This window comes from Telopea speciosissima, chromosome 3, assembly GCF_018873765.1.
Source record: "Telopea speciosissima isolate NSW1024214 ecotype Mountain lineage chromosome 3, Tspe_v1, whole genome shotgun sequence".
NCBI lineage: Eukaryota > Viridiplantae > Streptophyta > Magnoliopsida > Proteales > Proteaceae > Telopea > Telopea speciosissima.
The window spans coordinates 8,831,967-8,847,061 of NC_057918.1; the positions used below are offsets into that span (position 1 = coordinate 8,831,967).

A 15,095-nucleotide genomic window follows, 5' to 3' on the forward strand; every position below is an offset into this window, starting at 1 on the left:
TTTTTCCTAATCCCTATATCTTGACCCCACCATCTCCTCCTTCCCTTCCATTCAACAATGAATGCTGCCTTTGAATTCAATCCCCACTTTTTTCACACTCCCATCAACACACTCCACTAATGAAAGCATTTCTCTCTCTCTCTCTCTCTCTCACAGTAGAAATAATGAACTTACAAATATATATAAACAAATCCCCCACCCCTTCCCTTGGGAATCTGCAACTACTATCATCAACCCATTAATTAAGGGCAATGCACACACCCCAACCCAGAAAAAATTAAAAAAAAAGAAAGAAGGGAAGAAGACAAAGAAAGATACCCAAAACGCTCCAAAACTCACCATACCCCAGACACTATAAAACTCTATATCACTCAAAGTCAATAATCACCCTAATCAATATCACTCTACAAAACAAAACAAAACAAATCCTCCCAACATTAAAAAAAAAATATTGATCGAGGATTAAACTAGCTAGACACCTTTGGACCAACAAATATTTTTACCATCTCTTTCAATGTCATCACTTTCTTCAGAGTTGATAGGGTTGTCCTTTTCATCCTCTACCCATGAGTAGTTGTTTAGCTTTCTCCTTTTGCTGGATGGAGATGAAGATGATGACGACGATAAGGAAGATGATGAGCTTCCCGACCGTATCCCACCCAGATGAGTTATGAGTCTGATGAGCTGTGGTACTACTCTTGGAGGCTTTCTCTGACTACTACTGTGTTCAACCACAACTTGTTGCATTAGCCTATAACAACTCACAATCCTGTCCTGCAACAAATCCATAATATACGTTTTGGAGTTACTGACGCCCGACAGTTAATTTCTTTCTCAATTCTCAACTGATAATGACAATTACGTACGGATATTCTTACTTTCTTTAGTCCATCGCACCAGGATCCAGCACTTCCAGGGTTAACAACAAACGATACGTTTGGAATCTCATTGGCGGCACAGAGTATCGCTGCAGCAGCCAACGATGATGGCCAATACTCTAGGAAGTTGATCTCTGCATTGAAACCAAGATGAAATAAATCTCTCTATTCTCTCTGTAATTGTAATTTGTAATTGTAGGTAATTTCCCTAAATTTAAGGAATTTTACCTCGGATAGTGGTTAGGATAGTTTGGGTGGCGCGTGAGACGAGGGAAGCTATAAAAGTAGTAGTCGGGTCGACTTTACAGGCGAAGAAAGTGATGAAATCGAAAGGTGTTACGGAACGAAGCCTCCAATCCAAGGTAGCCAAAACCAGAAGTTCCATCCTGCGGATGGTCTTGGGCTCAAAGATGAACTTTGCACCTTCAATCTGCACCGAAAAATTGATTAATACTGTATATGAGGAGTCATCACAGAGAAGAAAAAGGAAAGGGAAGGCTTTGACAGTTAGTTTGAGGGAGGGGGGCGGGGGGAAGATTAATTAAATGTCGTAATCTGGGGGTTGTCTGTCCATTGCTGTCAATTAATGAAAGGAAGAAGGGTTGAAAGGTAACATTAAAGAACAGAGACAAAGGTACCTGGAGATCCAGAAGTGATGGTACTAGGGCTTCCTCCATTTTAGCAGCTAATGACAAACATGCTACAGATACCAGTTGTAATGGCCACCCTCCTCCTCCTCCTTTTGCTTCCTGTCATACATTTATAATAAATTATTAATTTTTAAAGTTAAGTTCCATACTGCCCATGCTAACCCACAGTAATTAATGTTAAATATCCGTATGTTTAGTGTTTAGTGCACTTCATTGCCACATCATCCATTTAATAAAGCATTGATATCCATATTCGTAGGCGTAATCATAGCCGTCCATCCAATGGAAACTTTTTGATCAATCTCTCTCTATGTTTGATGATTGATGACCAAGGAGAAGATCCGTTAGCACGGATCGACGTGAGGAGGAAGATTCCAATCCAACGGTTTCCAAATTGCAACGCAAATGCGGATTCTCTTTCTCATAATTCATTGTTGAAATTTTTGTTTTTTCGGCTTCAAAGGTCAACATACTGCTGATAGAATCTGACTACTACTAGAGTGAGAGTGAGACTGAGAGAGAGGGTGACGGTGACGGTGACGGACACTTACCGGCAGACGACGGGTGGAGAGGAAACGATCCATGTAATTGACGGAGAGATAAGCCGTTACAGGCTGGAAGCGGTAGAACGCATGCACCTGCACACAACCAAAGTGACCCCATTAATGGAGACTGTGACAATAGCTTCGAAATAACTAACACACACCCGCCGGCACTCATCGGCGGTGAAGATCCGAACAATGGATTCGAGTCTGACAGCTCAGCTTGTACGGCTCCTGCTAATATGCTTTACAGCAAAAGTTAGCTGCCGGAGCCGGAAAACTCTGGATCAATCCAGATCTTTACTGGTGGCTAAGTAATGTAATCTGTCACTCACAACACTGCAACTTAAAGCTCACCTCCTAATAATCTAATCGATGCACTTATGCAACGACAACTAAGTTCGTTCCCGAGCAAGAACCGGAAAAAAAGGAGGAAAAATATCGGAAAATCGGCAGCATTACGAGTCATATTTGTGAGCGATTGCCGGAAGAGAAATAAGTGCCTTCGGGCGTTAATAGAATACCTTGAGAATCCATGCAATGGATTCCTGTCGAGCGGAAGCGTCGAGTTCTTGAGACCGAAACCTTGTGGGATAATCCAATCCAGGCATGTACTCTCCTTCTTCCTCTACGGACCTAGCAATCGATAACTCCATGTCGGCAGGGAGTTGGAGAGTTGGAAAGAAACATTCCGGCGAGTCTCCGTCAAATATGCCGGCGTCCTCATCGCAGAGAAGATCGGAAGAATAATCGGAGAAAGATGAGGACATAGACATGATAATCCTTGAAGAGAAAAACTCTTCATTCTCTTCCCATCGTATTAGTTAATCTGGTCAAACCAAAACTGAGAACCTCGATCTGGATTCCGGAGTATTAGATGCGATCGATGCCTTAAGTTCTCGGCGTCAGAAAGTCGCCATAGATTCAATGTGAATAGAGACTGCTGAGACTGAGAGAGAGAGAGAGAGAGAGAGACTCTAGCTTCTCAACGGTGAATCTTCTTCCATCCATTTCTATAGAGTCCAGATATATAAATATGGACTGGGATTTTAGTAATTTTGAAAAATAAAATAAAATAAAAAGAGGCAAGTAAGGGAGGGAGTTTTCTATTTTCACCCTCCCTTTAGTGAGAGGAGATAGTATCTAACGGGACTAATAAATATATACGAACAATAAGGTTAGTTTTAGAGATGATAATGATTCAGATCATGGGGAGATTTGTTTTAACGGCTTTCTCCTACATATATGTAGTTTTGAGTTACATAAATTTTCCTTCGGGACAAGAATGCGGGACAGGTTAAAAGAATGGGAAAAAGGATGAATTACTAACTACTTATGGCGCCGTTGAGATAGTCTCGCGCTAAAATTGGTTACTGTTAGCGGGAAAAGATAAGATAATACATACATACATTCAGGTCAAGTGTGTGTGTGTGTCCGTGACATCTTTGCTTGACAGTGTCGCCCCCTACCCTTCCTCCCTAGAGCTACTTACTAATCTTTGATTATTATTATTGAACTTTACTACAAAAAAAATAAAAAAGAATATTATTGTTGAACATTACAAAAGAAATACTCCCTAGCTAGAATTATAATGATTATAACGATTATAACGTACTTAGGTTCAAATGATTCACAAAGTCTAAATCATACCCGCTGGATTCATCATATTACCTGACAACCTTCAACTTATTCTTATATGATTGACCGAGGGGAGAGGGGTGGGGGGTGGGGGGTGGGGATGGGGGAATTATGAACATTGGTAGTACACTAGTACACGCCCTCTCACACTCTCTTCTTAGGAACAATGTATGTGAATCCCTTTTGTATACAAATCGTGAGGCATTCTTTCTTTTACGTTCATTGGTTCGGTGTGGGATACTTCGATACAAGCCTGTGATATGTAGATCTTAAGCCTATCAATTTAGGACCAGAACTAGAAATCTGATTGGAATTGGCTTGCTTAGAATCAAAATTGACTACTCATTAAGTTCTAGTTTTTAATTTTGGAATCAATTAAGTAAACAAGATGAGTCGGTTTTTGAATGGGATCCCAACGGTTCTAGACTCGAAAGACCATCGGATCCATTTAAAACTTGTATGTAATCATATATTTAGTGTTGATGATTTGTATTAATACTTAGTAGTAAATATTTGCTTTTAAATAATTTGGTTTATATTTACGGGAGAGAGTTTGGTATGCGGCAGCTCTCGATAAGTTCGTGGCACAAAAGAGGGTTTATATTGCAAACCCTCTTTTATTATGTGTGTATATATATATATATATAGTTGCGGACTTAAATTGTTAATTGTTCAAACTTTATGATTTGATGTGGAATCTAATCTTAGTTTCTAGAATTTCCTTTTTAATTGGTTAAACTTAATGAATTGCTGTAGAAAGTAATCTTAGGCTCTAGAATGTAGTTACCAACAAATGGTCAATAACCACAAATCAAGTAACCGTGGTTTTACTATGAAAAAGAAGGGTTACATTTAAGGTTTTTTATTATTTTTTTTTAAAGTATCCGTATTTGTATGGAGATATCTGGAAAAAAAAAAAAAAAACCTGAATATCGAATAGGGTTTCTGAAGGAAAGATATGGGTTACATAAATCAGGTATGTAAACAGATAATAGAAAATTCGAATTTGGTTTGCATCCTTATCCGTTTAGGGATATTCGTATAGTTAATTATGAAATATCTAGATCCAATCACATCTGATTCATTTGATCCATATTTAATCCGTGTACATCTCTTAGGGGGGGGGGGAACAAATGATAGAACCAAACCATGAAACTAGCAACTACTGTTGCGTTGATGGGTAAGGTTTATGGATAAGACATAACTGATGTTGAGTGTAGTAAGTTATTAACCATCACACTAAGTATATATAATGTAATGGATAATGATAACTTGTTACCAAATAAATGGATAAATGATAACGAGTGGAACATTAATAGTGATTAAATGAGCAATTAAGATTGGGATTTGAAAAGTTTGTTTTTCATTTTAATTTTAGCATGCATTGATTGTAGCAATCATGCTTCAATCTAATTAATGTCATTTATAATATATCACCTATGTTTTAAACATGTTATATATATATATATATATATATATTGATTAGGACAAACTGAAAATGTAATTGCATTTATTGAAATATATTTTAGGGAACAGTAGGAGAGTCCAGGACTGAGTTTAATTATTGACACTCGAATGCTTCACCATATAATGATCAGAAAAGCTACTGCAGAAAATTAACACTTATTCTTCTTCTTTTTCCTTGAATGCATGACCACTCATAAATAGACTAGATCGAGCATTTATCCCAAAAAAAAAAAAAAAAAAAAAGACTACATCGTGATAGAGCAACCAAATTTGGCGGTAGTAGAGAGAAACCAAATTTTGCTTAAAGTTAATTAAGATGTTTTTCTAGTTATAGAGGGAGATAACTTCAATATCCGATCAAAACTTTATGACCCATTCAAACCGATCTGAGTGGACGAATTTCTCGCGGTGCAAATTCTTTACTCTTGACTTATTTTTGTATCAAATTTCAAAGCATGACGATTAAAAGCGGGAAAAAAAATAGAATTTAGTCATTAATTAAAATGAAAGTTAACCTACTCTCTCTTTCATCTTTTCCCATTTGAAAAAGAAGCCAAAATAAAAGAATGATTTATGGAGGTGTCTTGATGAAGCTTGACCATAAAGTTCTTGGTAAGTGGTTAGAAGTTACCAGGTGAAGAAGAAGAACTGAAGAAGGGATGAATTGAATGGCTGGTCTATGTAAAGCTGGGGTCATCGATAGGTAGTAAAGTATTAGAACGTACGAAAGCTAAACAGCTCATCTGACACTTTGAATTTGGATCACATGAATACGGATTGAGCTCCTCTCCTGGGGAGGCCTTGATCCACACGCCATTGTATCGGGATACGTGTGATGATGTGGATCGAAAACCCCCAGCCGCACGATGTGTCCTGGAGAGGAGCCAGATCCCATGAATACGAGATATCCTAGTTCTCTCAATATTATCTTTTACTAGTATATGCATAAATTCAAAAATTTTTGATTTGTCTTATTATGTTTTTTCTTTTCTTTTCTTCACTTTCAAACAAAATTTGGAGGGTAGTTTAAAGAATGTACTAAAACTTAGGAGGGGTTTGTGAACCCTAGGATGGTGGTTTTCTATTCCCCGGTGGTGGAAGGAAACTCAATTCCTCCCAAAAAGAAAAAAAGATCAATGATGTCAATAATGTCCATCATATATACCAAAATAATTCCCCATTAATTATTTAGATTTTGATTTGGTATGTATTTTTGGAATGCATTCAAGGTCAATTTTGCATTTCCAAGTGATAAAAACAACTATTTTTATCATCCGAGAATGTGAAATCGACTTAGAATGCACACCAAACACAACCTTAGTTTATCTTTTGACAGTTGATGATATGTCAACTCCACACGATTGGAACTTGGGCGTGATTTAGGATGATTTTTATTTCAATTTCATAGGCTGGTTTCTATTTGAGAATTGTTTGGTTTGATTTTTGTACCTTATTTTAATGAAATTGAATTTCTGAAATAGATGAGGAGCAATTTCAATTTTGAAATTGAAAATGAATTCCCTCTTAATTGCTCTTTAATAAAATGATGGTTAATCCCTCTACCCAAAAAACAATTGATTACTATGATCAACAAAATAGTAATTTCATGTTAAAAATAAATCACCATCCTTCTTTTCATGATTATCTTACGATCACTATACCCCAATCACACCACCACTGCCACCACCAACACCATCACATTAATTCGCACGGACTACCTAACAAGCTCAGGCTTTAGGTCTATGCTCATGCAACGATGGCAGTTTCATATTTTGCAGACAATATATACATATATGTGTCCTTGTCTCCCTGTATACTAGCTAGCAGATGTGGTAAAATTGAACCTACCTACCTAATTAGGTTCCACTCTAAACACTACAAATTAACTTTTCTGAAACTTGATAGCATTACTTATTAATTACCATATAGAGAAAATGAATCCATGAAATTATGTCTACAGGGACTGTTCACGTACATGAGTGTATGTGAACAACTCACAGTCGTTCAGATGGAATCTTTTCGATAGGAATGTTTCATCTGAACGATTGTGAGTTGTTCATGTACGCTCACATACCCCCCTGAAATTATAGGGGAAAAAAACTTAAAAAACAAGCTATCTTAACTATTGCCAGATAACTGACTTAAGCATCGGAGACTCCCCCAAAGTCCGCTTTGGCCATCTTTGATGCCATTATCCTTGTCTTACATATTCGTCAATGTCTGCAGGTTGGAACCTCATAGAGACAGTTTTTTGCCGCGACAGCTCCAAAAATATCAAAAAATGTTTTTTTCCTAATAATGATGGTTGAAAGTGATTCAAATGGCAAACAAGTCTCTCTAAGGTTCTGTGTTTTAAATGTCAAATGTCTACTTATCAAAAGAAACTATGAAGAGATTTTTCTTCAGAGGATAGTTTTCGTCCTTGGTTCATGGAATCGTAGTACGTACCTCCTCTTTCCTAATGGGGGACAATGTCTTGTATTTTGCCGTTTGCATAAGTGGACTGATTTTGAAGGGCGGTTAAGAAGCTATATATATTTTCTTTTTAGGACTATATGGGTATATTACAATAAATTATCTGTATAAGGTTTTGCTATAAATTTCTTGTTAGATCGAGTTCTATCATGAGAGAAGTAATTGAGATTGAAGCAGATATCATCTCACCGTGGACGTAGATAATCTTGCTGAATCACGTAAATCTTTGTGTACGTTGTGTGTGATTGTTTCATTTGTTTGTTTGCGATTTCCACGAGGTAAGGTGTTCAATCCCAAGTAAGTGCGAGAGAACCAATTCATATAAAAAATTGCTATTAATAAGCGACCCCTTCCTGTTGTTTCGAGGGCACTGTTTGATTTGACAAATGTACATGTGTGAGTCGACATATATGAATGAGAGGTATCAAGGGGGTCCATGTATATATATATATATATATATGTGTGTGTGTGAACCAAACTAACTGCATTTGAAAAAAGAAGAAGATATAAAATTAATCATATAGTTAATGCAAGAGAGGGAAGCATAAATGCATGTCTTGGGGAGGAGTTCTGGAGTTGAGAGATTTGTTTGAAGGTAGGGTTCTTATTTTATCTATCTTTCTTCTTCTCATTGTTAATTTGGGTCCCTACAAAGGTTTTGTCATCTATCATTTCCTGTTTTCTCCAAGATTAAGCTTGTTCCTTTTTTTTTTTTAATTATATATTTTTAATCTATTCTTTAGTAATAATAAAATGCAAAGTGGAGATATCATCTTCAACACCGTACCCAATTTCTCCCTTCTCTAAAAAAATTCTAAAAGACAAAGCTTCTCAAGGCGGCTTTAAAGTTTTAATTTTTGTTAGGCAAAAAGAAAGTAGAAAATGACATCCACTTGATTAATTGGTGAAATAAAATGAGTGGAGGAGCCTTAGTTATATTGGACCATTAGTTTGATCGATATTGTTAGTAATTGTACAAGTTACCATCTTTGATATAAAATGGATCATCATATAATAAAGATTTTGATCATAAACCTTTTGCTTGTTATCTTTTCTTATCTGCCTTTGGTCGGTGAAGTAGATTGAGGGAGACCTCTGCAACTTTTATTTGCTAACACATGATCACCGAACCATTGATTAGACTTTTGATTTTATATGGTTCTACTGTCATTAGCCAATTTACAATCTGATGATGGTTTTAATTAAAGTTGTGGTGAGGTTGGGAGCCCAGGGCCACGCGGAGTGGGTGCTGGCATCTTGAGGGGTGGGGTGGTCTTTTTGCTTCCCACTGAGTCTGGGCGTGACCTACACCCAGAGAACATTTTCTCAATTCTTAATTATCTTTTTGACTTGTAGACTCACCAGATTTGATGGCAAATGCTTTCCATTCTCAGTTACCAATCTCTTTTTAAGACTTCATTCCATAACATATGAACTTCATCCTTAATTTTTCTAGTACTTAACAATATTATGATATAATTACTCCCTGTCAAAGGCTGCGGTTAAGTACTATTATGATGTCTTGGTTAGAAAAATGAGTTTATGTAAGTGTTTTTTGTAGTTGCGACGTAACCTGATTCTGATTCATTAACAATTCTAGGCGCTTAAATCTTAATTAAACACTCGATCAAATATAAGTGTTTATTTGACACATAACTCTTAGTTTTTCTTTGTACTTACAATGTAACTCTTTAGAAGTTATAACTATTAAGTTTTAACTAACCCTAAATGAGTAAATATGCATTTTTGACAAAACCTGCTGGTTTTGCTTCGAGTCAGTTTCTTATTTGTTTTCTGTTTCTAGACTTATTGGGAAACTTGTCCTAGAACCAGCTCATCGCATTTAATAATCAATCCCAAAAACAATTCCCAAAACTGTCTCATTTAATAACAAGTAGATTTGTAGTCTTCATCCATCGCATTTTTTTATCCTTTTAAATGGAAACAATACTCTTTTCATCGAAGTACAGATTTGGATTGAGGCCAAACCCCATTCATCAAGGTTTACAATTGTTTCCTATTAATAAGTTGTGGAAGATTTACCTGTGGGGGAGTGTGGCCCTTGCACACACACACAGGGCCAAGGGGAACACACAGAATCATTAACGTCTTTTATGGGGGACGGAGCGATCATTTTGTCCTACTCTGAGTCTGGGTGCAGGGGCCACGCTCTATTGTTTAGGCTCTGTTTGTTTCGGTGTAAAATTTAACCTAAAAATTTTTCACTTCAAAAAATTTGATAAGTAACATTTTACATATTGAAAAGTGTTCCAATGTTTTTTTTTTAATGAAAAAAAACATTAAAAAAAAGTCAACATATAAAATTTTACACTGAAACAAACGAAACCTTAATAAATTTTTTAAGGACAACCCAACAAAACATGTTAAGAATAGTTTTCTGGGTTAAAATGGGAAAAAAAAAATCGAATTCTTCGATACTGGACAGAACGGTAATTATTGAGGAATGCCTTGACCTTTATACTAGATTTGGACTTTCTTGTCTGGCTTATAAAACAAGAGTACGTCCCCCTTAATTGGAAGTTGAATGGCTTACACTGTGACAAAAGACTCAAATTAATAATGGTGTAAGGCACCTAATTAATTGTTAACCCAACATTATATTCCAACTACCAAGCGTGCATAGAATGAGTAATAAACCAAAAAAAAACCCACCCTATTATTCCAACTACCAAGATAAGGGAAATCTCCAAAACCAAAGTTAATAAGAATTCCTCTCCTTTGCTCCTTTTCTTCTTCTTTTTGAGAAGAGTTCCATTAATGGATATGTAAGAAAGATTTGGGCAAAGGAGCAACGAAATGAAGACGACTGTGATGGAAAGCTCAAGTTACCTACTTGCCCACTTGAACATTATTGGTGGGTGGACCAGGAACGAGCTGAGGGACCAGGCGGCTTGGAAGGTCAGCCAAGTGCCAAGTATTGTTTGGATCCTAGTACAGTGTCTCTATTCTTCTACCACTTGATAGATGCTTCTCACCATCTCGAAGACATACATGTACTATGAGCCGGGACACTATATAACCTTTACATCCTTTCATGTCATTTCGGAGCTAAGAGATATTGAGACATGATTTGTTGCAGGTGTATATTTTAAATGAATTCTGCATAATCTTCATGCATACATACTCCGGTGTTCACCTCCTAAAAATTCATCCAAACCTATACTACCGTACCCGTAGTCATTTCCAGGATTTCAGAGGATGAGACGGTCATTTTGTGCGTCCTATGGCCTATGTCAAGGCACAAGGGCGATATGTGTGACACGACCGAGTGGCATTGTTTCACCTTATTTTTAATAAAGTGACATTAACTGTTGAGGTTTTGGTGTCTTGACTTCTAATGATGGACTGGTATAGGTATTTTGATAAATTTCCTGTATAAGGTTTTGCTATAAACCTGTAGGGAGAGTTCTTTCTCTGTATTGCAAATATGAGAGAGGCATGAGAAATGAACAACTGTAACCCTATTCTCCATTGATAGTGAAACATATCTCATCTCACTGTAGACATAGGCAATCTTGTCGAACCACGTAAATTCTTGTGCGTATTGTGTGATTGTGTTTGCGTTTATTTCCATTCTTCTCTGCATCGTGTTAGGTTTTACAATCAACTATCTAATTTATACTTCTTATGTGTGTGCTATGAATTGTAATTCTATTGGATTTGACTCCTCTACTTCTGTTTGCTCGGTATTGACGTGACACAAGTGCGGTGGAAAGTATCGCCTTACCCCTGCTTGGGCAAAGCGCTCGGATAAGGGTATGTAGTACATTCCACCTTGTTTGTGTATGGAACGCACACGACAGTAAAGGCAGACGGAAGTAGAGGAGTCGAATTTTAATTTGAGGGAAATTAAGTGAGTACGAAGGAATATTGGGAACATATTCCAACGTACAACATAGTAGATATGGAGGAAAGAGAAGAGTTAAGAATGTTGACCATTTGTTTTTGGGTTGACAATTAGGCGGAGTGACGGTGCTGTGGTGGATCTTCTGGTAATGAAAAGTTCTGAACAGCATTGTCATATTTTGATAAATGACTGACTGATTCCAAACTCCCTAGTGTACGTATGGCAGAAATAAACAGTAAAAAAATTGGGAGAGAGAGAGAGAGATTTCAATTATTCTTAATGGGTCCATGAGTAGTGTATCTGTATGTTACCTATCTGCTTCTCCGGTTTGTTTCAGTTCAAAGTCCAAAAGCTTTTGCCAGTTGGGGGAAAGCATGAAACTATAAAAGGAGTGGTTGAGAAGTCAATAGTTTTGAAAAACAGAGTTAGGATGCATGGTTGAGAATATGCTCAGATGTGAAAAAGCCTTGTGATCGAGGTTCTCTCGCTCTCTATAAGGTATGCTCTCTTACCCACCTTATCCGCTTAGCTACGAGGGAAAGGTAAGGGTGGCCGTGTCTTACTCTTACTCACCTAGTTAAACAGGTAGAGGATCTTAATCAAAAAAAAAAAAAAACAGGTTAGAGGATATGGGAGAAAAGATCTTATGCAGTCGTGGCGGGAGCTCCATAGATGCAGCATTGTTAAACGACAGCAAAAATAAGGGTAAGATAGTCATTTCACAGGTGGGTCCCACCTGGACCCCGCATGTGAAATGACCACATTCCCCCTTGTATTTGGGGTAAAGTCCGGATGTGGGTGGGACAAAGTTTCAAGTTTCCCTACTTGTATTATGATGTACATCTGATACATTTTAACTTTGACGGTTTAACCAACAAAAACTCATACCCTACGACTAGCCCATAAGACTTATGGACCATTTAAATTGTGAATGTTTTGATTTTGGGTAAAGGCTGGCACGCCGGGGCTAGCTTGTCTCTCTCCCACCCCTATGGAAATGACCCATGCCCTCTCCATCTCCTCTCCATCCTTCCCTTTCAATTAAATATAATAGAAAAGCTAGCAGCTTGCCAACTTTCTCTCACTGATTTTACAAGTGGATGCATTTTTTTCCTTTAAATATAGGAAAAAAAGAACGTTATTTGGGCTTCTGCGGTATGCTGGTCTTGTACCACATAAGGGCGGGTGAAATTACTATCACACCCTTAGAAAATTTCGTCTTTCCATGGGATTGCGACGATCATTTTGTCCGTCCCTATTTTTGGATGCAAGGGCAGCACACCGCATATGCCCAGTTAGTGCTCTTTCTTCCTTAAATATAATATTAGTAATTATCTTAAACTAGACATTTATAGGCTTTAGTGCTTTACGTACCTTGCCCATTTACCCATCGGTTAATGAAATATGACATGGTTTGAAGTATCGGAATTGTATCGTGGGCAATACATACTGGTTTTGCTAGTCATCAATACCGATACTGTATCGGTAGCACAGTACGAACAAGGGGCAAAAATATAAAAAAATCTCATTTTTAAAGGAGAACCTGGGGCAAAGTTGTCTGATACAGCTGATCCAAGCCGATATCATATCAGTATCGTATCAATTTTGTAGGTTATCGATACCCGTTTCGATACCGTGCACTAAAACCATGCTCTATGAGATAAGGGTGAGACCCCAAACCTTGGTGGCCAGGTACAGTTAAGGCTTATAACTTATTTCATGCCGGTTCTTATACCTTGTCATTTTTAATGTCAACTTTATTAAACTATAGGTTAAGACCAGCTGGGCCAAATTCTTTCCACAACACTCGAAGCTCTCATGACTTATAAACACTCTTCTATGCTCACGGATCACTCCAGTGCACCCAAGGAGGGACAAAAGAAGAAAAAAAGTTTGGGTAGAGCAGGATTTTAGGAATTGGTATTGGATCGGCAGTATTAAAAGGATCGGGATCCTCTCGAATGAGGAGATCACCCAATGAGTGCCCATTCAGGCATCCAACAGCTGGGCCTGCATCAAGATGTGTGTCAGCCAATCCAGCCGTTGGATGCCTCATTGAGCACTCATTGGGTGATCTCCTCATTGGAGAAGATCCAAATCTAAATGGATACCTGATCAATACTGGATTACGGTACGACCAGAAGGTAAACTGGTCAAAATAATGTTGATGTTGGTATCTTTGAAAGCAAAAACTTCTTATTCGACCAAAATCAATATCAGTTTTGGAACTGACCTATACCTATCCGATACCGTTAACTGAATCCTCGAGGAGAGGAAACCCAAACATGAGGAATGTGGTTAACAAGCAAGTTATTGGAGCCCAGGCCCATCTATCACAGATCCCAAATGCTATTTTTACAACTTGTTGGGCCTTGGGACTCAGACCCAATATACTATTTTTAGCTCCACACACAACACCGGTTATCTACCACATATCCCAAATGCTATTTTTACAAGTTGTTGGGTCTGGGGACTTAAACCCAATATACTATTTCTACCGGCACAGCATCGATTAGTGTTTCTTTTCCCTAATATGTTTTATCAACTTGTTGTGTATGCAAGTGAAACAAGTGAGTTTTGTGGATTTTTGAGTTAGGATGCTCAGGTGAGAGTTCTTGCTACATTTTTTGGTGTTTTTGAGAGATCTCCAGTGTATTTTTCTCTATTACATAGTGAATCATCTTTAGTTTCTCTCGTAGACGTAACATATCATATTGGTGTTTGAACCACATTAAATCTCTGCATCATCTATGCTCTATTTTGCTTCTTCGTATTTCTTGGAGTTTGTATGCCACGAGTGAGAGATCGAGTTGAAATGTGCGAGTTACATTACAAACCGAGCAAAGTAGGAAGCTATAGCAGGCGAGTTAATAACTGGTGGAAGTGGATGTTAAGCGTGGTACCTTTCGACTACCTTGCGAATCTTTGCTGGCTCTTGCCGCAATCACACTAATTCTCAAGGCTTCATCTCCTTAAATTCCATGCGAAGCTTCCAAGCTCCAAAACCAACTCGCACTTATCCTATTTAATTGTTTGTTGTATGTATATATTGTTGTAAAATAGGAATAGAACTTTATATGAGAGACAAATTTATATGTTTGTAGCGATACAGTACAGTCAGTATTTGACACTTGTCACTCTCCTAAAGTCAGTATTTGCCTCCTTGTGATGTCATCAAGTTTGTTTGCAAAACTAACTGTAAGATAGTACAACCTCTAGTTTTTTACAGCAAACATGCACTCGTGTGATGTTCTGTTTCGAGTACATTGGAATTGTGCTCAGGCCACAAAATGCAATACAAGAATAATGTAAATGACAAAAACCAAATTTTGTTTTGTAGAAAATGGTGGGACAATAAGAGAGAGAGAGAGAGGCGTATGGATGTGTCTAATGGCTCTAATGTGTAGGATTGAAAGATTCCGATATGAGGTCGAAATATGCACTAATACTAAGACATGTCCATTTCATATGGACACCTTCCCTCATGGGCTCGTGTTACTACTTAACCAAATGGACTAATCCACAACCAAGCCCAAAATCAACACCCTAATTTTCAAGGCTTCATCTATTTAAAGTC

The 15,095-nt window shown here is 37.6% G+C and overlaps 1 protein-coding gene across 1 annotated transcript; it reads right to left on the reverse strand.

The window, feature by feature from the left end:
• Positions 1–432: 432 nt before the first annotated feature.
• On the reverse strand, positions 433–2,920 carry LOC122653552 (cyclin-D1-1-like). Its single transcript, XM_043847412.1, has 6 exons — positions 2,595–2,920; positions 2,080–2,166; positions 1,517–1,627; positions 1,107–1,308; positions 879–1,012; positions 433–774 (listed from the first exon to the last, which is right to left on the reverse strand). The coding sequence occupies exons 1-6, from the start codon at positions 2,844–2,846 to the stop codon at positions 472–474; spliced, it is 1,089 nt and encodes a 362-aa protein (XP_043703347.1). The 5' UTR covers positions 2,847–2,920; the 3' UTR covers positions 433–471.
• Positions 2,921–15,095: the final 12,175 nt, after the last annotated feature.

What these genes read in the sequence shown, in the direction of transcription:
- LOC122653552 (XM_043847412.1), bottom strand. Translation starts at nt 2,846, where the DNA reads ATGTCTATGTCCTCATCTTTCTCCGATTATTCTTCCGATCTTCTCTGC. An exon ending in CCATTGCATGGATTCTCAAG is followed by an intron (nt 2,167 to 2,594) that starts GTATTCTATTAA and finishes GGTTGTGTGCAG; the next exon opens with GTGCATGCGTTCTACCGCTT. An exon ending in GGTGCGATGGACTAAAGAAA is followed by an intron (nt 775 to 878) that starts GTAAGAATATCC and finishes GATTTGTTGCAG; the next exon opens with GACAGGATTGTGAGTTGTTA.